Source organism: Pteropus medius, unplaced genomic scaffold (assembly GCF_902729225.1).
Source record: "Pteropus medius unplaced genomic scaffold, Ma_sr-lr_union100, whole genome shotgun sequence".
In the NCBI taxonomy this organism is placed as follows: Eukaryota; Metazoa; Chordata; class Mammalia; order Chiroptera; family Pteropodidae; genus Pteropus; species Pteropus medius.
This window is the reverse complement of record NW_024342471.1, coordinates 10,481,343-10,505,148: the sequence shown is the minus strand read 5'-3', so window position 1 is coordinate 10,505,148 and position 23,806 is coordinate 10,481,343. Positions and strand designations below refer to the sequence as shown.

Genomic DNA, 23,806 nt, shown 5'->3' with positions numbered 1-23,806 from the left:
GAAAGGTTTGTTCTCGTTTTTAACATTCTCTGATTCTCTGTCTATAAAATAAGTAATAATGACACCTGTCCTCACGAGTGCTTACAGTTATAAAGGCCAGAGGAGAAAAGAAATATCTGTGAAAACTCTTTGTAAAAAGGTCAGTAGCAGCACAACTGGAGGTGGAGGGACAGGAACACACAGTCAAAGAGAACACAGGTTCAAATCCCGACTATGTGACCACGGGCAACTTGTTTTGCCTCTCTAAGCCTCAGCTTCCTAGCTGTAAATGGGAATAACAGCAATAACACCCATCTAAGAGGATAAGGTGAGGATTACAGAAAGTGAAAAAAATGAGAAAAGGCCTGCCTACAGTAGATACTCAAAAAATGTGAGGCTTCTATAACCCCTTCCCTAACATAGTTCCAAAGAATAAAGTACCCCACGAGTTGCATTTCGACTTTCATACTTTCTTCACTCAGTCCAGCCTTGCCACAGAGCTCTACCTGATACCCGGCCAACGCCACTCACAGAGAGAGCAACACCTTACACAAACGTGCAAAACCCTAGAGGGATGTGCAACTTACCAGAGCATCGATGAGTACTTCTGCTCCCTCTTCGCTCTCATGGAGGGTGTCTATATCCGTTAATTCCTGAAGCAAATCGACCACAGCTATGGACACATGTGAAAATGTTAAGGGTATCAACTACATACTGAAACCCTACTGACAACTTTATTAAAATATCTGGTTCCCTTCTATTTCCTTGTCAATCATTTCATCACTGTTTACCTTTAATACACTCTGGTTTTATTAACATCTCTTCAACAAGGTTCTCCTCACAGAGGGTGTTCAATAAATACTGTTAACTAATGTGGTCTCTTTCCCTCTGCTGCTTTCCTGGCAACTTATCCCATAGGTTCAATATATTTTCATAAATTTCAAACTTCAAGTATGATCACTTGGGAGGTCACTTTTCTAGTGAGAAATAGATCAACACCCTTAGTCTTATCTCATGATTTAAATTCTTGGAACTCAGTATTATCGTAACTGTTTCACACAGTTCACCTTCGAAGGCAGTAATGATTTCTGAAATGAGATGGCTGATGTTCACCAAGGAATCTTCGGGGACCAGGGCATGATGAAACAGACTTAAAATGTACAGGGAAGGATTTATGCTAGACTGTGCCGGACCTCACCAACCTCTTTCCCCTCAAATACCACACTGCTTTGGACATAAAAGAAAAGCAAACGATGGGAATTAAATACTAGGCAAAAACAAAAAGGACATATAAGTGAAATAAAACATGGAGAGAAAAAGGGAGTTATGTTTGGAAATTGGAAGCCAGAAGTAAACTAAGTTTCCCTTCCCTCACCTTGGAAAAACACACCACACAATTAATAATACACACACACACACACACACACACACATACACACACACACCCCTCTCTACTTTGTTCCACTGACCTGCATTTACTGAATGCTTATGATGAATAAAGCACTGTGACGGTGACAAAGGCAAATATATTCTTCATTCTGGTCCTCAGTTTCCTCATCATAAAATGAGGATGATGTTAGATAATCAAAGACATTAAAAAATTACATGCCACAGGCAATTACCACCATGGAAATGAAGAATACAGACAACATGAACTGCAGACATTCTGAAAAAGCAATCAGTCGCATTGACCCGGGAAATCAGGAATGATCTGCTAGAAGACTGGATAGAAAACAGGCAACTAAAAAGATCGGGGCAGGTAGAATAGAAAGCAAAACAAGAATAAAAGCAGAAAGACCAGAATGTAAGAAGGTATATGAAGAGGAGAAGACAGAGAATTAGGGAAGGGAGGAGAGGGGACAAGAAAAGGGAAGGGAAGGAATAGAGAAATTTATAACTGGAACTATATTTAAAAATTATTTTGAAGGAGTAACAGCTATGCGCAGGATGTGAGTGTTGGGGACAGGCAGATGGGAGGCAGGATGAGTGGGTCATTGCGGGCTGCAAGGGGTGGAAGGGAGCCAGGCCTGAAGAAGGAAGGTCTGTTCCGAAATATGACACACTCACGAGTCCAGAAGTGAGACAACAAGGGTCAGAATCAGGGCAGTTTCACTAGAAAGAAAAAAATGAAAGATACCTGACATATTAACAAGAATGACAGGACTTGCTAACTGCCAACTGATATTCCAGGTATTTTATGAACATCTTTTGCTGAAAGAACAATTATTAGAAGGTTCGTTTTACTCATCTATAACTGAGCAGCTGACCGACCATCATGAGTAATTAAGCTTTCTGTATCTTATTCTTTCACTATCTAAAGTGGTATTTCCCCCCAACATGGGAGTGCTGTAACACTTAATGTGTATAAAGAGCTTACAGTCTTTGGACAAAACTCTTTCATGCTTATAACCTTTATTATCAAAGTAACCAGAAAGCTTGTTGAAACAAAAGACCACGTATCATACTCGACACCTGACATATAGTAAAATAAAACACAGTTGTCTGAATTAATTTTTTTTAAAAAAGCAGGCTACCAAACTAACCCCTAGAAACCTTGACTAGCAGGAATTAGTAGTTCCCCTGCTCCAAAGACTATAGTAGTTGCCATCATAATATCCACTATCTTTAAAAGTCATCATATGCCAAGCATTGTGTTACTGAATTCTCACAACAGCATTATAAGTGTGATCCCCATTTTAGAGATAAAAGCTAAAGCCCGAAGTGGTTAAGTAACTCACCTCAAGGTCGCTGCAATAATAAGGAAGAATGGTAGGTTCACCTGCTTCCAAAAATAAATTTTTTGCCTCTACAATTCATATTAATGCATAGGAAAATATATATCAGGTTTAAACAGGGCTAGATGCAGGTAAATTCTAGCTAGTGACCCCACTGTAATCACAGAGAAAAGAACTGTCATTATTTCTAATATAAATTATTAAAGTTATAGGAAAAGAACAAAAAGCTGACAACTTCCTCACTCTCATCTAAGAAACTCCCACATTTATTCTCTTAAAAAGCTTAATAGGCATAACATTTCATCTATCCACCTATCCATCCATCCTTCTAGTCAACTGTCCACTCACTGCAGAGTTAGATGTCTAAAAGACAAGGATGTAAATCAGGCACGCAATAAGTACAATCATTACAGCCTCTGAATGATACCATGCATGGCTAAGTACTTATTAACTAGTATGTGGTGACTAGTATGTGACTAATTAAACAACAGCCTCAAGAGACACGTGACTTATATATCAAAGAACAACAGATAAAAAGTCAGAGCAGACATGAGGACAGGGGTCATATCATAGTCATCTTTACTTAATATTTTCAGTGAACTGATCTATCCTAAAATTATCACTATCCAAGAAATCTTGCTGAAGCCCCTTTATTTCCTTACAGCTTAGTTTTTTCATCTGTAAAATGGTGGTATGATCTCTGTCCAGCCTATCTCGCTGAGGAATAAATGAGGTCACGTATGTCAAAGGCCAAGTCAAGTCAAGGTACTGAGAAAACAGGAAAGCACTATAATAAACACTGTTAATCAAGTCTTCCTATGGAATGGCCAAAGTCCCCACTATTGCCTTCATTTTTCTTAAAGCCTCTAAAATCTAAATTTTAGATTTTAGCTAACAGCAGCATGAGCCTCTCTTTTTGGGTCACAATGGGTTGGGAGATCTAATTTTACATTTTAGCTATACCACTGACATTCAGATTAACCAAGTCTTTTTTTCAGCCACTACAGTCTTAGGCCAGGCATCATATTTTTCCTTGATTAGTCTTATACCATGCTCACAAATGTGACACATTAAATCTAGGAACATTTAAAGGAAAAAAACTGACAATGGCAGTGCTTTTTATAGGGATCGGATAAATGTCTAACTTTTATCAAGCAAAGTCATTTCTTATAATGTTCCATTGGATATCTCCTTGCCTGCTCTCCCGCCTCAGCTGAGAAATCAGAACAAATCAGTTACCAGCTACCAGGTCTGGTAAACATCTCATCAATCCTACCACTCACTAATTTTACATAAATTCCCAACTTTCACTAAATAGCATTTCAGCAAGGCAGTAATGAGTCCATAATTGTAATCATCCACTCCTGGGTAATATAACAGGACCCAGAAGACAGAGGTCATTTGAAGACCAGAAACAGGAGTAAGAATAGAAACTAAAGATAGACAGATGAACTCTCAATCTTGATGAGAAAATTCAGCATGGTCTGCCACCTATCCAGCATATCTTCACAAGCAGACTCTGGGCATGGGTGATAGGTTTTTCCACTGTAGTTACAATTTCATTTCACAAGGTAAAAGGCTCTCCCGTCCAAGTATAATAGGAAAACAGAGAGCCTGTCTCTCTACGAATTACTAAAACACAGTTTTTGATAGCCTATTTTGTCATGTCGAGTAGAAAGGCCACTCCACTCACTCCCTCTGTACCTGTCCACTACCGGAACAATAAGCTGGTATAATAAGAAGCGAAGTAGAAGAAACCAGGTGGGCACAAAATGGTCCATAACACAATACCTCTTAGAAAAAAGGGGGTTGTCTACTTCTATTTTTTGGCTTTAGACATCTGTTTTGGGGCCTGATCTCATGCAGAGTCTTGGTGATACTGAAACTGAACATCATTCTTATTAACCTCCAATAAAATGTGTCCATGAAGAACGTTATTTACAAAAATAAAAAAAGATAAAGGGAAACAAGATGTATGAAGCAGATGGCTTTTTTAAAAAGTCATTTCGAAAAGGCTTAAGAAAAATAAACCGGTATAGATTCAGAATATATAACTGAATTAATGAAACGAATAGGGAGCTTTTTAAAAAATCTTTTTTCTTTTATTCCTAGACTACAATAGTGATTAGGGAGGTATAGCTCAACCAATGCAGATGAATTTCAAAACACAGACAAAATGGTCTTTTTCTTATTTTGAAACAGCTACCTAGAATGAACCTGGACTCTTAATTTTATCCCAATCCTAGATCAAACTAATAGTGATTAGTTTGATTAATAAATGTTGAATGAATGCAGAAAATGCACTCATTCAACATTAAGTACCTACTAAGTGCTAGTGGGCACTATTATGCCACAGGGAAAATGTCCAAAGCAGGCTACAGCCACCCTAACCGTCCAGGGACATGGACTTCACCTACAACTCACAAACAAAATCAGAAATGACAATGAGAGGTCCTTTTCTTAGATTGCCATTTTTTGCACTTTTTACCTAATCCGACTTGTTTCGGAGTATATTTAGATAGCTCAAACAAACAAACAAAAAACGGGTGGTTTATCAGTACAGATTATCAGGGAAGTTAGACTACAGAAGAGAAAAAGAAGTATATGCTTTTCACTGTAACTTTGATTCTGAAAATATCAAGATGAGACTAGATTCCAGCAAAACGACAGCTCAGAGATATTCAAGTGTCGTTAGACAGTACTTACAGAAAAGCACTGGAGCCATAGCCAACTCCCTCCCAGTCCAATTAGAAGAAAGCCCTTAGGAGACTCAATGCTTTCCCAGCCCTATTCCTGCTCATTAACACTGGGCCTCTAACGCAAGGCGCCCCTATCGTACACACCCTCTGGGATAATATGGTGTGTCGCAGTCAGTGTGTTCCACTTCGGCGTTCTCAAACCCGAACGGCTCAAGTTCAATTGATCCCATCTGGTTTATAAAAACTCCGCCTGCTCCTTATTTTCCAATTCCCACAGTAATTCTTCACAAAATCCAACAGGACAACTTTGCAAGTCCTCTTGGCTTTCCAGAGTCTGAGAAAACTAAGCACTAATTTAGAATAGTGCTAAGGACCACTCCCTAAAATTATTCCAGACAAAAAAGGGCTGTCCCATCGGCACCAGCAATCCACTTGGTAACCAACAATTTAGTTACCTTTCCTGTCTATTAGTATGCAACCCACTGTACTGATGCCTTAACATTACGAGACCTCATTTTTCTGAATCACAAACGGATGGAGAGAAAGCAGACTTTGAATAAATTGGGTTTAGATTACTCAATATTTTTTATTAAGGAATAGGGCACTTAGCTGGGAAGCAACAGTCGTGATTTTTTTTTAATGAACCTGATATCCGCTAAGTGTGTGGTGACTACATGACCAGCCGGCAAGAGCATGTCAGCTTCCAGTATGTGAGGAATGGCGACTTCCACTGCCAAGATAGAGACCATGAAAATAAACTTGAAACGCACTCTAATCTCCACATCTATCAAAAGCTTACCTAGCTCCCGTGCCAAATTCCCCTAATCGCCCCCAAGCCAGAGATGACCCACACCTTCTCAGAACTCCGAAGGCATTTCCTGAGCATAACACTCCAAGGGCACTTACCATCACACATAGTAATTTGAGTATTTTTGCTATCAACTTGGAGTTACTGTTTCTTGTTTCCCTAACAGAACCCAACAGGGCTTATTATACTAAAGAAGAAGCTAGCAAATGCCGTGATCTACCACAAGGACTCTAGAAAGGATTCCACTGACTTGTCATCAAATTGAGAACAAAGAAAATGACACAGAGAAATAGGATACGTATGGATTTGGTGGCTTGGTGATTTTTTGGGGGAGGAAAGGGGGGGTTAGCAGAAGGGGTGGTCAGCCACCATCCGGGGTTTCATCTTCCCCTTGTTTTAGACCTCCTTGTTCTTTTAGGCAAATTCAGTAAATGTGGCTTAAACTAGGCTACAAAAACTGTTTGTTTAGTAATATTTTAAGAAAATATCTTTAAATGTACCTTTGGTTTTATTTTTCTGCAGAAGCACTCCAAAAGGTCCATTTAAAAAAGTGCTCTAAACATGTGTGAATGATTTATGTTAAAGGAAAAATTGTTTTAAAAACAATATTCCTAAAAGCCAGCAGCTACTCGCTCTCCTCTTGTGCCCTCTCCTCATGCATTCAGATGTGCCCCTCCCTCTCTGCCCCTCACCCCCAGAGATGCTCTTCACAGACCAGAACTCCACTCTGCAGCCAACCAATGGCTGGCTCCAGCCTCTCAAGGGGGAGACGGGGCACAGAAGCGCTGACAAGCCCACACCAGCAGCAGCGATGCAGAGCCCCAGAAGAAACTCTGAAGCTGCTTCTCACGGTTGAAAGGACGAGGCACAAGCTGTTTCCTCACATCCTCTGCCTCTTAAGGTTACAGCAAGCCAGGCTCTGATCCAATTAAAATCCCTATAGTTTATGTTTTCTCAGAGAAGGACAAAGCAAAGATGACCTGTGCTTGCTGGGAACGTAACCATCCATGTATGGTCTTGGTTGATAAATGAAGAGTTAAAAAAGATTAAAAATTTAAGTCATGACTGCCATGAAATTGTTTATTCATGGTAAGGTGTTTCGTGCAGTTACAGCTGTACAACAGTAAATTGTTAACAACCGTTTCCTGAAGAAAAATTTCCATTATAGATCACAGATAAGACAAGAAGCAGAGTGCAGTGTGGCTGAGAGATCAACATTCCAACCGACTGAGGATTTGTTAGATGCAAGTCAAGAGGACCTACCCTTTCCTGAAACCACTTTCAAGAAAAATTGTACTTTGCGGAAGATGACATTTACCCTAATTGCTGCATCTAATTAAAATTAGGTAATTAAAATTTTTTTTCAAATGCACTTTAAATTTGATGTAGGGCATAATTAAAAATCAGATTTTTTAAAAATATATCATTAGGGCAGCAGGGTGAAGGCTGGCACACAAGAAGCGGGGGGAAAAACAGTATAGCTCTCAGAAAACAGGAGGGAAATGGCAGTCTGTCAAAGTTATTACAGGGGGACTTGTTTTTTTCCTTTTTAAAGACCAGAACTTAACAACTTGGAACATCTGTGCCCTTGCCTTTCCCAAGCATGCTGATGTCGAGCAGCACATCTTATGTCAGTCTTCTCCTTGGCAGGAACCAGGCTGGTGAATCAGCAAAATGTCAGTTACCTTCAGAAAGCTGCTACTATTATTTTGAGTTAGTGGGAACAGGAAAAAGATGAGAGCGGTGTTTCCTTTCCAGAAACAAAATAGGTGATTTCTGTATTAATATACAGGTAATGAATGACTGATTGCAACTGTCAAGGACATAGGAAATCCTAAGGGGAAAAGACTCAAGATGCACTAGAAAGAACTATGGACTAGAAACCAGGGGCCGGGAGTGCCAGTCTCAACCTCAACAGTTAGCTGTCCAACATGTAGCGCTCAGACATACCACTAAATGAATAAATAAGGTACTGGGCTAAGTCATCTCTAAGGTCTGTTCAGATTCAGAAAATCTACTATTCTGGGTAGGTGTGAACTGGAATGTGAAGTCACAACTAGGACTCTTAGTTACTAATTCTAGGAGGAGCAGTTAGTACCCAGAACAGGGCTAATCATATGTAGTTACCCAATATATGACTGATGCTGCTTAAACATCCAGTATAGCCTATGCTTCCTCAGGGCCTAGCACGGTGCCTGCTACATAAGAAGCACTCGAAGCATGTCTACTGAATGAATTCATAAGACCCTACTGAGTTCATCCAGAAACAAGCAAATTGACTAGGGTTCTTAGACAACCCAGAACTCTGCAGTGAACTCTGGGGAACACTCATCAATCTGGAGACTGACACAGTGATTCTTAATACTGACATTACATGAAGTATCAGAAATAGCTTAAGATCACCCTTCAAGAAGCCTGTGTTAAAATTATTCACTGATTTATTTCTATGAGAATTATCAGGCAGGAAAGAACCTAGTCAGACATGCTCTCAGGAGAGAGATTACCAGAAAGATGAAAATAACATGAAGCAGCAGCAGATTCCCCATGAATATCACTCAAGCAGACTAACTACATTTGTCTCTTACCTTTGAAAATCTGGATTCTACCAGAACAACTATTGGAAGAGAATTTACTTTAATGAACATAACCCTGGCTACAGGCATACCAAAAACCTTTTGCACTAAAAATATTGCACATCTGATAGCAAAGACAAAGCATAAAATTGTTTTCAAAGTCATGATTCAGATTCGGTTAAAAGTAACATTTACTAAGTGCCTACTATGTATCAGAAACTGCTTAGCACTTATATGAGCTCCTTTAATCCTCTGGAAAACACTGACAGGCAAAGTTATTAACTATATTTTTGCAGATGAGAATACTAAGGGCTAGAGGAGCACCAAATTTCATACAAAAATATGAAGCAAGGAGTCAAATCTAGATCGTCTGTCTAATGCTGATTCAACAAATATTAAATGTTATTGTGCACCTAGATTTTAAGGACTGGGAATATAGCAGTGGATAAAACAGATAAAAATCCCTTTCTTCCTGGACACTCCAATGTGCTTTCCATCATGGTTCACCGCATCCTCTAGTCTCAACTACACTGTGCCATCTGCTCGCAGAATAATGTCTAGCTCAACATATTCAAATCCTGTCTGGCCTTGTCTCCACGATGGGACTGAAAAATTAATGTTGTTAATGTATAAACAGATACATTACAATGAATTCTAATATTAATAAGAGCTAAGAGGACATTTAAAGATTGTCCAATAATTATTCATAGATACAAACCAGATTTTTGAATATGTAAAGAGCAGTGTGTGTTTCAAGATGGGTGATAATTAGAATGGAAATAGAACACCAGACGTGACAGCAGAGACAGACAGGAGAATCAGTGAACAGCATTCCCCCACGTCAGCCTTCCTACCGAGGACATATCTGAAAGGATATCTGTATTATCATGTCCAAGCAACCCGAGAAGAGACTGAACAGCATTCAGCTCCACCAGAAGGTGGTACAGGTCTGGCATGGTGGCTACCACGTGCATCTCCTGAATGATGTCATTTAGGTCCAGCTCAGATTCCATGAACCTAGGAGGAGAAAACAAGATAGCATCATTGAAAGGAAAGGGGTACTATCAGCACTGAGGAGCAAACAGCAACAGAATCCAGAAAGAGAGACAATCTGTCAAAATGTCTACAATAGACCAACCAAGAAGTACACTCATCTAAACATCATGCTGTCACACAATTTCCCTGGGAAATCGATTTCCTCATTACAAAAATCAATCTTGGATTCAGATCTCATTATAGGGTTCCCTTACTCTTACAGACACAAGTTGCCTTTTAGAGGCTCCCAAAGCATTTTGCAGCATTAAGTGATCCACCTCCAAGTCCTATGGATTAGCTAACATTACCCCTTGGTGTGGGAATTTGCTCTGTTGCCCTGAACATAGTTATCCTACTAATTTGAAAAGGGTTTCTGCCACTTCAGATCAAGGGCCAATTACTTCCCTTACTTACCCAAAGGAAGAAACTGAGATTCTGCTGCCATCCCAAAATACCCTTTCCTCCCCAACACCCCTTCCAGTGAGGCGATTAAGAGGTAGATCTTAAAGTAAAGCAGATCTAGTCTCTGGCATCCTGTAATCACCACCACATCTTACATAGCATAAGGCTTCACTCACATGATACTTCCACACCTGAACCTTTCAACAGATCCATCCATGCCCTGGCACTAAGAACAGAACTGCTCTGCATTCACCACTGCATGCCCACCCCCAGTGTCTGACATTTAAGAAATGCCCACCAAGCTTTTGATGAGCAAGACATGAAGATATGTTCCAAGAAGGAAATGAGCTAATCTATGTAAAGCAACTGAACAATACCTGACTGAGTGACTGAGAGGAATCAGCGGTTAAAGACTCTGGAGCCAGATTGCCTGGATTACATCCTGACTTAGGCACTTACTTAGCCTCTCCATGCCTCAGTTTCTTCATCTGTAAACGGGATAATAAATTTACCTATCTTTAGGACTATGTAAAGAGTAAATGAATAAATACATATAAAGCCTTTTAAAATGCCTGGCATACATAAACACTGTATGCTTGCTCTCATTTCTCCTTCATTCTATGACTACCACTATTGTTATTCTAATATGTCTATCTCCCCTGCTAAAATGTAAGCTTCTTAAAGACAGAAATTACATATTTTGTCTCTATATATCCACAGATGCCTGCTTAATTGAACTGAGAGCGCAAAGAAAAAGGGCATAAAGCAGGGACTCATGAAGTCACAAAGTCCTCATCGACCTCCCGATGCTGAGGGCCTGGTCAGAGACCACCTCTCCAGAAATCTGGACTCCATAAGAAACTACATCTGGAGACTATAATTCTTTAAAACATGCCCATATTTTAGACAATATCTCTTACTGTTGTTTTTCCCCATTTAATATTTTTAATCACCACAGTTACACATTTTTCTCTGATTATAAAATACTACTTTTAGTAGAAAACTGGGGAAGGGAGAGAGACAAGCCCTTGAAAAGTAAACAGAAATCATCCATAATCTTATTAACCAGAAATAACCATTGATAATATTCTGGTATATTAAGTCATTTTTCTCAACTTATATCCTGTTTCTCCCCAAAAGTAGCCTACACAATAAATAGTTCTGTATTCGATTTTTTGCTGTTGTTCATATAGGCTGAAAAATTCCCCTTATCATTAAACATTCTTCGACAACAAGAAAGGCCAGTATCGGACACTGCTGTCAGCCTCTCTCCTTCTCCCATGGCAAAATCCCTCACTGAGTACAGCATCCTTCCCTGCTGAGCCCAGATGCGGCTTCAGAATCCTCAACACGATGCTCCAAGAAGAGACCACCGCTCAATCACAGAGTGGGTACAGAAATGAAGCCTATCTGAAACTCCTGTGTAAATAATACATTTTTTAAAGCTGCATGGTATTCCCCATGTACGTATACCATACTTTATTTTACCAATCCCCCTTTGTCAGACATTCAAATGATACTAAGGTGCATGTATTCATAATTATGGTGTTAGGATAAATGCCCAGGAAGGAAAGTGCCAAATCAAACAGTACGCATAACTTAGCAGATTTTGATATATTCTGCGAGAAAAGTTCCAATAGTGGGGAAAGTTTCCCTCACTCTCTTCAAAAATAGTATCTGTTTAAAATCCCCTCCAGTTAGAGATGAGAAGTTTTTTTTTTTACATTTCTGAGTCTAAGATGGTTGAAATTTTATTGTTTACTAGCTATATTTGTATTTCTTCTTTGCCCATTTTATAGCAGGGTGCTCATCTTATTTATTGATTTATATATATACTATATATTAAGGAAATTAATTTCTGTCATGTTATAAAAAATAAACGAGAAAAATATTTGCCCTTTACTTATTACATTGTGCTTTCTGACAAAGTTTTTCAAAAGTTTAAGTAGTCAAATCTTTGCCTTTATGAATTCTATTTTACATGTATCCTGAGCTAGATTTTTTCTATGTGAAGATCAGATATATTTTATGGTGTACTTTCGTGTTTATACATATTTAAACGTTTAGGACTAAATAAATCCGAAATTTATTTTAGCATTATGATTTAGGGTAAAGATTTAACTTTATTCTCTGCAAATGCTTGGCCAATTGCCCCAACACCATAATCTTTTTTTCCAGATTTGAAGAAATGCCACCTCTCTCACACACTAAATTTTAATGTGTACTCTAATCTGTTTATGGGCTTTTCACTCCGTTTCATTGATTTGTCTGCAAATTCCTGAGCCACGACCACACTTCTACATGGTTATAGCACATTTTATGGCTTTTAGTGCAAAACACTCCCTTTTAGTCTTCTTTTTCAATGCTTCTTTGTCTATTCTCACCTGCTTATTATTCCAGGTAAATTTCAAAATTATTTTTGTCAAGATTCCCCTCTGCCCATACCACTTTTTTGAAGGGTCTTTCCACTGTACTTACAAATAGATTACCTTTTTAGATTCCTAGTTCCCCACCACTTAAAGTGTGGAAGCCAAATCAGAAGAATCATGACTTGGAAGGGCTGGTGCAGAATTCAGATAGTCCATGGGGCAGTCGAGCTACATAATCTTTGAAACTAATGGGCTCAGTAAACCTCTAAGGCTTATTTGCCTTAAAAGGGTACTTTAAAAACAAAAAAAAATCTGATTTCTGGAGAGTAACTTGACAGAAGATTTTTACAGCTCACCAGAAAGAACTGGCAAGTGAGACTGCACACTAAATAATAGTAAACAAAATCATGTCGAGTGGAAAGGAAAGATTTAAGGATTTGGGTGGTAGCGAAGGAATGAATGTCAGCCTGGAGAGAAGCCTCTGGTGGTATATCTTACAGGGCTCCTCCGTAGGCTTATTTAGTTCAACTATATTATTTTATTGTTATTTTTTGACCAACAACTTGGGTGACGAGATATAAAAGGCAAATTTAACAGATGTCATGTAACACAAGGCTTACAGAGAAAGTGAACACAGCAAAATTAATTCAAAAAGTTGACAAAATTAATTCAAAAAGTTCCTGAAAGGCAATGATGGTGGGCCAAATCTAACAAGAAGAAAATTACCTACGATCCATACAGAGAGCTGCACTGAACCAAAAAGTCAAATACAAATGCATGGGACAGGAAAGATACAGTTTAATAAAAGCACAAGTGCAGAAAGAACTTGATGGTTTTAGTTAACTGTTACCACAATATAAATCAGACTGTGAGATAGTTCTGCCAGAACAGAGACTACTTCTCATTCATGTCTGGACACCCAGCACTGGACACACTCCCTGGTCCCCAATTCAGCAGATGACCGACTGTCAAATGAAGGAGCAGAGGCAAAGTGACTGCCACAAATGCTACTGTGGTTGGGCCTTAAAAAGAAGATAATATAGAGTTATCACGCTGATGAGATGACCCTAAAAGTTTGTGACATCTGTTATGAGGACCCCACTTTAGGAGAGACGGAGAAAATAATTCACAGAAGTAACTAAAATTATAAGGAATCCAGATATCCTCACATGTGAGAATTTTTGAAATTCTCTTTTCATTCTGAGTTGAAATCTTATAAGTCAGAGCTGCCAAGCGATGAAACAGGTTTCTTTGGAAAGTTAGGTCTTTGTAACTGGGGTTAGCTAATAGAAATATTTTTAAAAATCAAGAATTAGAAGGGAGAATAACTGTACCTTCCGGTACCTTCCAACTTTGAAATTCTTCTACATGTGTAGTCTTAACCCAATGTTTTTTAAGTTTAGAAAGTCAGAAAATTATCAAAACAAGCAGAAACTAAACTGTGAGCAAGGAAACATCATAAAAATATCACTGGGGTCAGGGGTTACATGGGTAACAAGATATAGTGAGAAATACCTGGATTTGAGAATGAGATTGACGTGATGTGAGTCACACCCCTCGCCACACTATTTATTAGCCATGTAGTCACGAGCAGTGTGTAAACAAGTATGTATTGAGCACATGCTAGGTGCTAGTCACTGTGCTAGGTACAGAGGATAGAACAGATAACAAAATAATCCCTGTCCTCATGGAGCCCCTAGCTTATATCAAATAAAAACAATATATTACAATTCATCGTAATTTGTTGTCCAAGAGAACTGTCATTGGAACACAGAGCACTGGACCCCAACCTGGTCAAGGGAGACAGAATATTAACTAACCTATCTCTAAACCTCAACTTCCTTAATCTTCCTAGCTGAATTATAAGGAGGATTCTAAGAGATAATAAATGTGAAGTCCCTAATGATAGCTGGCATATAATAAATAAGTGCTCAACAAATCTAGATACCTCAAGTTTGCTATGCTGTAAAAAAAAAAATTCTTCTCATTTTGCTGACAGAGTACAAGCCTACTCATTTAAAGCACACACTATGATTACAGAGGGCTGTTTAGGGATTAGGCATACTCAGCAACAGATGACTCACAGCTGGGGGAAAGGATCAAGTTCGAGGCCAGTGAGAAAGCAATAGAGCAACATTAAAACAGTAACCCAGGCTGAGATGGAGTTGTCGATCCCATCTGGTGTCATGGAGAATATTCTGCTAGCCGGCCCATGTACATTTGCTTCAGACCAGCAGGATATTCTCCTTCAACCACAAGAGTAAATATTAGCAAATAACCAGTAAAGTTCAAAAACACCAGGAAAGTAACAGAAACATGATGAGTCCTCCTGCAAACACAAATCCAGCTATCAATGCATAGAGAACATGATGTTTCTTCCACCCAGTTAAATCAGCAGTTCTCAAAGTGGGGTCCTGGAACCCTAGGGTAGGGGTAGGAGGTGGTTGGAGATCCTTTTAGGGGTCTAAAATATAAAAAACTATGTTCATAATAATTCCAAAACATTACAAGCATGCCTTGCTTGTTTTATGTGCTTTGCTTTATAGTGCTTCACAGATATTGCATTTTTTTTTTTAACAAATTAAAGGTTTGTGGCAACCCTGTGTCAAGCAAGTCTACCAGCACCATTTTTTCAACAGCATTTGCTCACTTCACGTCCCCATCACATTTTGGAAATTTTTGCAATATTTCATACTTTTTAATTACTTCTATATTTATAATGATGACCTGTGATCAGCGATCTCTGATGTTACTAGGGCAAGACCCTCCACCAGCAAAAAGGTTACAATTCGCTAAAGGCTCAGATGATGATTAGCATTTATTAGCAATACTTTTTAATTAAGGTATGTACATTTTTTGATACATAATGCTATTGCACACTTAATAGACTACAGTATAGTGTAAATATAACTTTTACATATGCTAGAAAACCAAAATAATCATGCGACTCGCTTTATTGCGATATTCACTTTACTGCATGGTCTGGAACCAAATTCACAATATCTCCGAGGTACGCCTGTATATTTATTTGTCTTTTTCATTCTCACTCTCTCAGGAGGGTACAGTGGAGTTTTCCAGGTGGCTACACAACACGTGATGATATCATTGCCCTTATGGCTAATGAAACGTGTGCTTGTATATTCTAGCATTTTCTAAGATAAGCACTTTGGGGTGTTGTATTCATACTTTAAGAGTACAAAGGGGTCCTGAGATTAAAAAGTTCTGAGAATCACTAAACTAAATAATTCTGCCCCTGCAAAAGTGAGGAGAACTACTAAAGGACTTAATAGGGAACTAGCACATTCTATTCGATGTGATGTTAGGGAGAAAGATTACACAGTACGAAGTAGAGGTTGCATAAGGAGAATTGTCGATTGAATCTGAAAGGCAGCCAAATGAAGAGAGGCATTTTTGGGTATGCAATCAAAATGACAATTGCATATATGGGAAAATAAATTTGAATGTTTCTGATCTCAACCGGAAAGTTTCATTCAAATGTGCTCTCGCAATTTTCATCTTAATTGCACCTCGCTGGGCTAGAGAATTATAAAAGACACTGCACCAGTAAGAATTCAAGAACTCAAGGTTAAAACACAATGTAGTTTCCTAACCACTTTTGGACTTGAAAGAAAAATGTTCTTTCTGCATAATTTCAATTTTCAAATGTTCAAATTTAAAAACTAAAACAGTATATAAATTTTGTCTAGAGAGAAAACAGTGCTGACTTTTGAAAATAAAATAGCATTTCCTTAAAACCAGTTTATGAATTGTAACACTAGAGCATCTGTGGTACCTAAGATGTGGTACGTAACCTAGAGAAATGCACTGCTCTAAACTGGCAGAAGTATACCTACCAAATGGGCAAAGGCAATGCTGGCATTCCAAGAAGTAAACTGGATTTCTTAAATTTCCAATGTTAGCCTACAGCATAACTTCCTCATAATGGATCCTTAGGTTCCAAGAGATAAGGATGTAATAAAGGTGACATCAACTATCTAAGATCTCATGTTCACTGAGCACCTAGAGCATGACAGGTACTGCGTTAGGTACTATAAACAGAGACAAACAAGACATAGTCCACCTTCTGAAAAGAGAGTCTAATGCAGGAAGACCGCTGAGTAAAATAATAATGAAACAAAATGGCAAAGATGTCAAAGACTGATCACATTCACTGGGGGCAAGAACATAGGGAGAGAGAGCTGCTGGTGGGAGAATAAAGGGACACAGTGGGGAATTTGGCAGTTCCTATCAAGTTTAAAAGTACATACCCTTCAAACTGGGAACTCAACATTTATGCTTTAGAACTACGTTTTACACTAAGACATATGTACACAAAGGTTCACTGAAGCATTGTTCATAAAAGCCAATATTAAAAATAAGCAAATGTCCATAATAGAAAAATAATAAATAAATCATGGTATCTGCAAATCATGAAATAGTATAAGCACTCACACAAAAAATAAGGTAAATACGCATATACTAACGTGGAAAGATCTCCGATTATTGTATTATTGACCAAAAAAATCAAGGTGCAGAATATGTACAGTATGATTTAGGTGGGAAAAACTACTTGTATATTTACATATATGTGTAAATAAGTATACAGAAAACGATCTAAAAGGACACTCCCGGAAGCGTTCACAGGGACAATCTCCCGGTAGGAGAATGAAAAGGAGGTCAGTGCAGTGAAAGAGAACTTTCGTTTTTTACTCTACTTTTATGCAGTTGGTATTTTTTACAGGGACAATCTATTATGTGTTACCTGAGTAACCACACACACACACACAGTACAGTATGACAAGTGCTACTTCATGGTGGAGGTCAGCACAAAACCTGACAGGACTCTGATGCTGGGAAAGCTGAGCCGCAATCCTGCCACGTCTACTGTCAAAGAGGGCTGTGGCCCTAGGCCCAGCAATCAGATTCTCCTCTCTCTACCTCCTCATCTAGAGTACACAGAGAACAGAGTGGACCACATTAGCCTTACCAGGTTGCCATGAGGACTCAGTGACCTCACATACCTCTGTGCCTTTGTTTATGCTAGTCACATTGCCTGGCAGGCCTTTCCATGTTCTTTTCTGCCTGTTAAAATTAAAGTCATTCTACAAGGCCTGGCCCAAAGACCACCTCTTCTGTGAAGCCCTTAAAAGCCCCCAACTTGGTATTCACTATTTCTTCCTCTACGCTCCACAGCACTTTGTTTGTATCTCTTTCAAAGAACATTTCCTTCTACCACGCATTTAGAGTCAGTCCGCCTAATAAGCTATAACCTTGAGTGCAAAGACTTACTATCCCACTCTTAATTGCCTAGAGGCCTTGGACGTATTAAGATTCATTAAAAGAGTATGTCCTGGGAGGGAGAAAGATAGGGAGGGAAAGAGATTTAGGCATTAAAATCTGTAAAATATGAAAATCCCTTTACTTAGGATTCAAAACTGACTGAAAGATCCTAGATTCCTCATTACAGCTCTTCAGTGCACGGAGGAGCCAGTACAGTAACAATCAAACTGACCATCATTTCGTAAGCATGTATGTAAGCAAGTACTACGTACTAAGAGCTAAACACTCGCTTGTTTAATCTTCACAATTCCGTGAAGGAGGTGCTATTTCTTCATTCAGATGAGATACCCAAGGCTAAAAAAGGTATGACTTATTCAAGGTCATTTGGGAGTCACATCTGTATTTGTCTAACCCCAAGGCCTTTGACATTTTCTCAATAGTAAACGTATCACTAAAGGCAGCCAAGGTCAGCTTTCTTTGGGTCTTGCGAAAAATAATGTAGAAAAGAGTTAACATAACAGGACTGATCTGTAGAAGGGCCTGGTCCTAGCCTGGCATCTGGGAACTTGGCTTCTGAAACATTTCCGAAGTGCTAAGCTTGTTTTGCCCACCTGGGGCACTTAACATCTATCTGCTTTCCTTCTGGGAGTCTGGAATTCTGGTGATTCTTGCTGGCAAAGAACGTCTATGTGACTTGTCCTCAATAAATACTCTGGATTCCAAGTCTCATGTGGGCTTTCCTGGACAGAGAAAACTGCACACATGTTGACGTATTTCACTGCTGGAAAAAGGATCATGTCAGCCTGACCCCATTCAGTGGGAGGGAGAAGACACAGGAAGTCTGTGTATAAATTTCCCTTTGCTCTGCCTGATGTGTCTTTTCCCCTTGCTGATCCTGCTGTATACCCTCAGCACCACTGACTCTGAGGCCTGTGAGTCCTTCCAGTAAGTTCCCAAATATGTGGATCGTCTTGGGACTCCTAACACAAACCATAAAACTCTCAGCAGACAAAACAAACAAAAAACAAAAAATAGCAAACAAAACAGCTCAGAAGAGAAACGGCATCACTAAAACAGAGCCTTACTTCTCTGGATTATCTGGAAACTTGATCCGCAACTCTTGGTTTTTGTATGATCTTTTTTCAAATGTAAGGATCATTTTCTTCACTGAGCTTTCATCCAGTGGTTCTTCCTGGTATAAAGAGACAAATGCAAGTGTCAGCCCAAAGGGATTTCTCATTCACTAATCACTACATCTTTCCATGGTTCTTAGATGCCATTCTGCCACTCACCTTCCTGGGTTAAATGTACAGTACAAATTTTATCTTCCCCACTAGAGTAAGGGTTAAAGGTCTGTCTACATCACATGCTATTTCATATCACTCTGTATGTCTCACATCTAGTAGAGGAAGTTCAGTTTTAAGGTGTTACAGAATCACTCATTCGACAAATATTTCTTGCACATACTGTATGGCATGGAGTAAGCAACAATATTAGGTAAATATTACTTAATATTTATGTTGTCCTCCTTTGTCATACAAGCAAGATAACACTTAGAGATATAAAAGAATGTTCTCAGTAAATGACAGTGGCCCTCAATCCTGTCACCACACAAGGGGTCAGCAAATGATCCACAAGCTAAATCCAGCTTACTGCTTATTTTATACAGACCATGAGAATGGTGTTAATTAGAAACAGCCACTGCTTTGTGTTTCTTACGCATTACTGTATCCGGTCCTTACTAGCTGCTGAGATGAGAATCAGAAAGGTTCTTGGAATACAGATGTAGCATCAAGAATTAGAGGAAGCTCAGAGGAAACATTTAAAAACTAGTAGACAATGCATTATCCTTAATTCATATACTGCAATAATACCTACAAAGGCAAATAAAATAAATTTTTAAAAACTGAATCATTTTCTCCAAAAAAATCTACACTGAAATTTCAGAAATGTCTTCCCCTCAGCTTATTTTCCAGTTTAATTAATGTGCTAGAATACACTCTGCTAAACATTCTCCAACTCCTAGCTTCACAGCTTTGCAGTCACTGACCATAAGTCACACCTAAAAGCAATAAAGGAACTGCTATTAAGAGACTCTGAAATAGATCCTTTTGAAAAGCATTGAATTGTTCCATAATTTTGTAAGTACACTCAAAAATGTTAGCTATTATTTTATTAAATTTTGGTTTTTTTATATATTGGGTTTTTTTAAGTGGAGGACGGTATCTATAAAATGATTTTGGACATGACACATTTCTTAGATTTTATCGATGACTCCTGGACCCTGAGGTATTCTGTTGGACCCCCAGCCCCTCGCCAGCGTCTACAGCTTTAAGAAAGGTTCCCTGACATGGTAAAAACTGAAGCCAGTGCCCTGGCTCAGTCAGGACTCAAGAGTCTAGCTTCACTACTTACTAGCCATGTGACAAAATTACTTGGCTGAATATAATCCTTAAATCCTCACCAGTCCAACTGATTCTACCTCATAAGTCTTTCCTGAATTTATCCACCTAGCATTTAGAATAAAATCCCAATCCTTCACATGACTAAGGAATTGGCCCAGATAATCTCTCTAATTCCAAACCAGGGAAAATACCCATTGGCGGCCCATGTCTACTTTGTTCATGATGACTCTCCAGTGCTCACCAATAATGCCTGGCATACAGCAGGCATCCAGTGAAGATCTGTTAAAGGGAGGGAGAGAAGGAGAAAGAGAGAGAGGGAGGGAAAAAATAGTACCTGTATCTTCTAAGGTCATAGTGATGACCTAAAAAGATGAGGTACATAAAATTATTTTACAAACTACATGACACTGTCTTAATAATGTAAGCTGGTATTCTTATTATTAGCATTAAGCATGATATACCCAATATATCACTAGGATTTAACTAAAATAATCTAAATTTCTAGACAAGGGTTAAATGACTTTCAAACAACCTCAGTATTCACTGCTTTTCTTTTCCTTGGCTAACATTTTGTCTGCACAGTAGAAAAAAGCATATTAGTGTTATTACAGCTCTCAAGGGATTTCCAAAGTCTTGGCCTCTCCAGGGTTTGGCCTTCTATCCTTTAATTTCTCTCCGATACTGGGGGAAAACTGAATTATCAGTCTTAGTCATCGGCCACAGCAGTATCTCCTATAGCTCAACGTCAGAAACCAGAGGGAGATTTCAGAAAGATGAATGCTGGTGATGTAGCACAAAAAGGACAATAATATTTTACAAGTTCACGTGACTTTGCGGGGGCAAACATCACTTGTTTTTCATCAAATGGGACTTTGGTGGCAATGAGAAAATAACTCCCGGACCTGTAGCCTTCCATGTGTCATTTTTACAGAGTGATCTCTTTTTCCCTGTCCCTTAACGGAAGGGCTGGTCCCACATTACACTCCTGTCTCCCAGGCTAGAAACCGCTTACCCATGACAGCTACTATCCTAATCCTCCAGTACCAGCTTTGCCCTACACAGGAATTATACCTGCCAACTAACTGCTGCTGCAGGGCCAACAGACTGAGCAGAAGTTAATGGAGAGGGAAAGAGGAAGGATGCGCTACACATACTGTTCGCCTAAGCCTGGCAGGGCTGCTGGCCTCGGAGAGGAAATTCGCGACTGTCTCTCACCACGGATTCCCAAAGCGTCACCATCATTTAGGGGCAGCCCCCCAAATTAGCACTGGTATAAATCCTAATGAGGAGAGTAATTGTCATAACACTGTAAAGACCTTTTTGAAAAACGAATCGATATTTTTTCCTCAGATTCACACTCCGGCTTCATTTTTAAATCCAAACTTAGCATCATGTCTTTGAGGGAACTGAAAACAGCTGGCTCTTAAGAATCTATTTCCATAATTCATATTGAACAAAATGCCAGAGTGAAATAACATACAAGATAACACTTAAGGATTTAAAAAGACACAAAGGTAAGGTCATTTTATTTTTAATCACTGACATTTTACCTCTATTCTTTTTAGCTTCATTCATTTATTCATTCGATAAATATTTATTAAGGGTCTACCAAGAGTTAGGTGCTGCTCTGAGTATTGTGAACAAAACAGAGCCCGTCCTCATTTTCACAGGAGGTTGGGGAAGGGACAACACATGAGTAAAATAAACAAACGGGAATTTCAGATCATGATAAGTGCTGTGATGAGACTATACAGACGAAAGTGATAAGAGAATGAGAGAATGCCTTGCAGGGCACCCTCAGAGATAGGAAAGATGTCTCTGAGGAGGAAACGTCTGAACTGAGAAGAAACCAGCCATGCAAAAGCATTAGGAGAAGAAGAGCATTCCAGCAGAGGGCACAGAAGGAAAGAGGTCGGAGGCAGGGACGAGTGCAAAGGCCCTAAGGCATCTTGAGAAACAGCGAATAGAGAGGTCCTTGGGCATCTCTTTCCCTAAACTGTGTTTTTTCAGGAACACCTAGATATCTAACTCCTTAACTCCACCCTGAACATCTCCACGTTGGCTGCTTTGCTGATGTCATTCAACTGCCCGGAAAGCCCATCTTTCACGTGTTTGATAAAATTCTACTCCTCTTTCGAAGACTATTGACTATGTTCAAAAATGTAAGCACTTTTTTGTGTGTCTTCACTATGGTCTAGAAAGCCCCCCTGACCCTCAGCCAGTACCAACAGCTCCACAGTTCAGTGCTTGGGTCTTGATTATAACATAATCCAGAATGATTTAAAAACTCTATCTGTAACTTTTTTTCCATTACAAAATGCTTTCCCAACTCTACTGTTCCACTTACGCTTCATATCAACACTGTGAAATAAGTATCTCCTTAACCCCATTTTACAGATCACGCCAGGAAGCTCAGAGAAATTCAGTATTTCACCCATAATTACACTCTACAGAGACCGTGTCAGTGGCCAGCCATCTCAGCTCCCAACCTATCTCTGCCACCTTACCTCTTCCTCTTCCTCCTCACCCTCTCTGTCAATGATCTGAAGCAGCCTTTTTTTGTCGTCATCTGCTTCTTCTACTACAGTCATTTCCTCCTCCCGATGGCGGCTGCGTTCTCGGGTACCGCCAGCTTGTCTCCGCCGCATTTTCAGCTCTTCCTCTTCATCATCCCGAGGACGTTTGGTGCCCCTGTTGGGCTAAGAAAGAGGAAAAAAGAAACAGGATTTTAGAGTTAGAGAAGACACAGAAGGGCTTACACAGCAAATACTCTAAAAGCTTTCAAGAATTCCCCAACTGAAAAGCACCACCGCATGCAATTTCTCCCATAAAATGGAGTAAAGCTGTAAGTGGTATTTTTCAACACTTGAATACATGATTCAAGTTACCTATAAGGTAGTTGACTTTTTTTTTTTAAACAGAAGTTTTTCAATGTGCAAAGGTTTACTACTTCACGAAAGTTCTCTTGTATACAGAAATCATAGGGACAAAGCCACTTTGAGATGGAGACTAAATTAGGCTCAACTGACTTGTTACTAAAAAAAAAAAGCCAAGTATCTTGTAGGTAACTTTAATACACACATCCGCAAAACCAATTCCTTAGTATACAGTTTTAATTCATGTCTGAGAAAGATAAGTCACTCACAAGTAGTTCAAAGAGAGAATATTATATACATAACTTCGAAGAGTCTACTACACTCCAAATTCCTACTTTACAGAAGATTGGAGTAAGGCCCAGAGGTCAAGTATTTCATGACCTTGGGGTCAAAAAACCAGCAGCAGCACTAAAAACAGAATTGGCACTTCCTGACTACCAATCTTGGGTTCTTTCCACTATACTGTTAGGACTTCATTTTAATACTGCAAACCATGGAGAAGTTCTTGGTTGTCTTCCATTAAACTGGAATAAATAAAGCACTACTGAAATGGGCTTCAGAGCTGATGAAAACAGCATTGCACTAGACATCGAACAGCCCGATGTCTCCATTCAGCTCAGGTTACTACTGGTGCAACTCTGGACA

The 23,806-nt window shown here is 39.2% G+C and overlaps 1 protein-coding gene across 1 annotated transcript in view; it reads right to left on the bottom strand.

Moving 5' to 3' along the window:
• The window catches only part of CTNNBL1 (catenin beta like 1), a 138,550-nt gene that overhangs the window by 86,237 nt on the left and 28,507 nt on the right, over positions 1 to 23,806 (bottom strand). Inside the window, exons 2-5 of the mRNA XM_039864308.1 lie at positions 22,793 to 22,984; positions 18,966 to 19,072; positions 9,672 to 9,811; positions 567 to 664 (exon numbers count right to left, since the gene is read on the bottom strand). Coding sequence (XP_039720242.1) covers positions 567 to 664; positions 9,672 to 9,811; positions 18,966 to 19,072; positions 22,793 to 22,984 — 537 coding nt within the window. The remainder of the gene's footprint in view (positions 1 to 566; positions 665 to 9,671; positions 9,812 to 18,965; positions 19,073 to 22,792; positions 22,985 to 23,806) is intronic.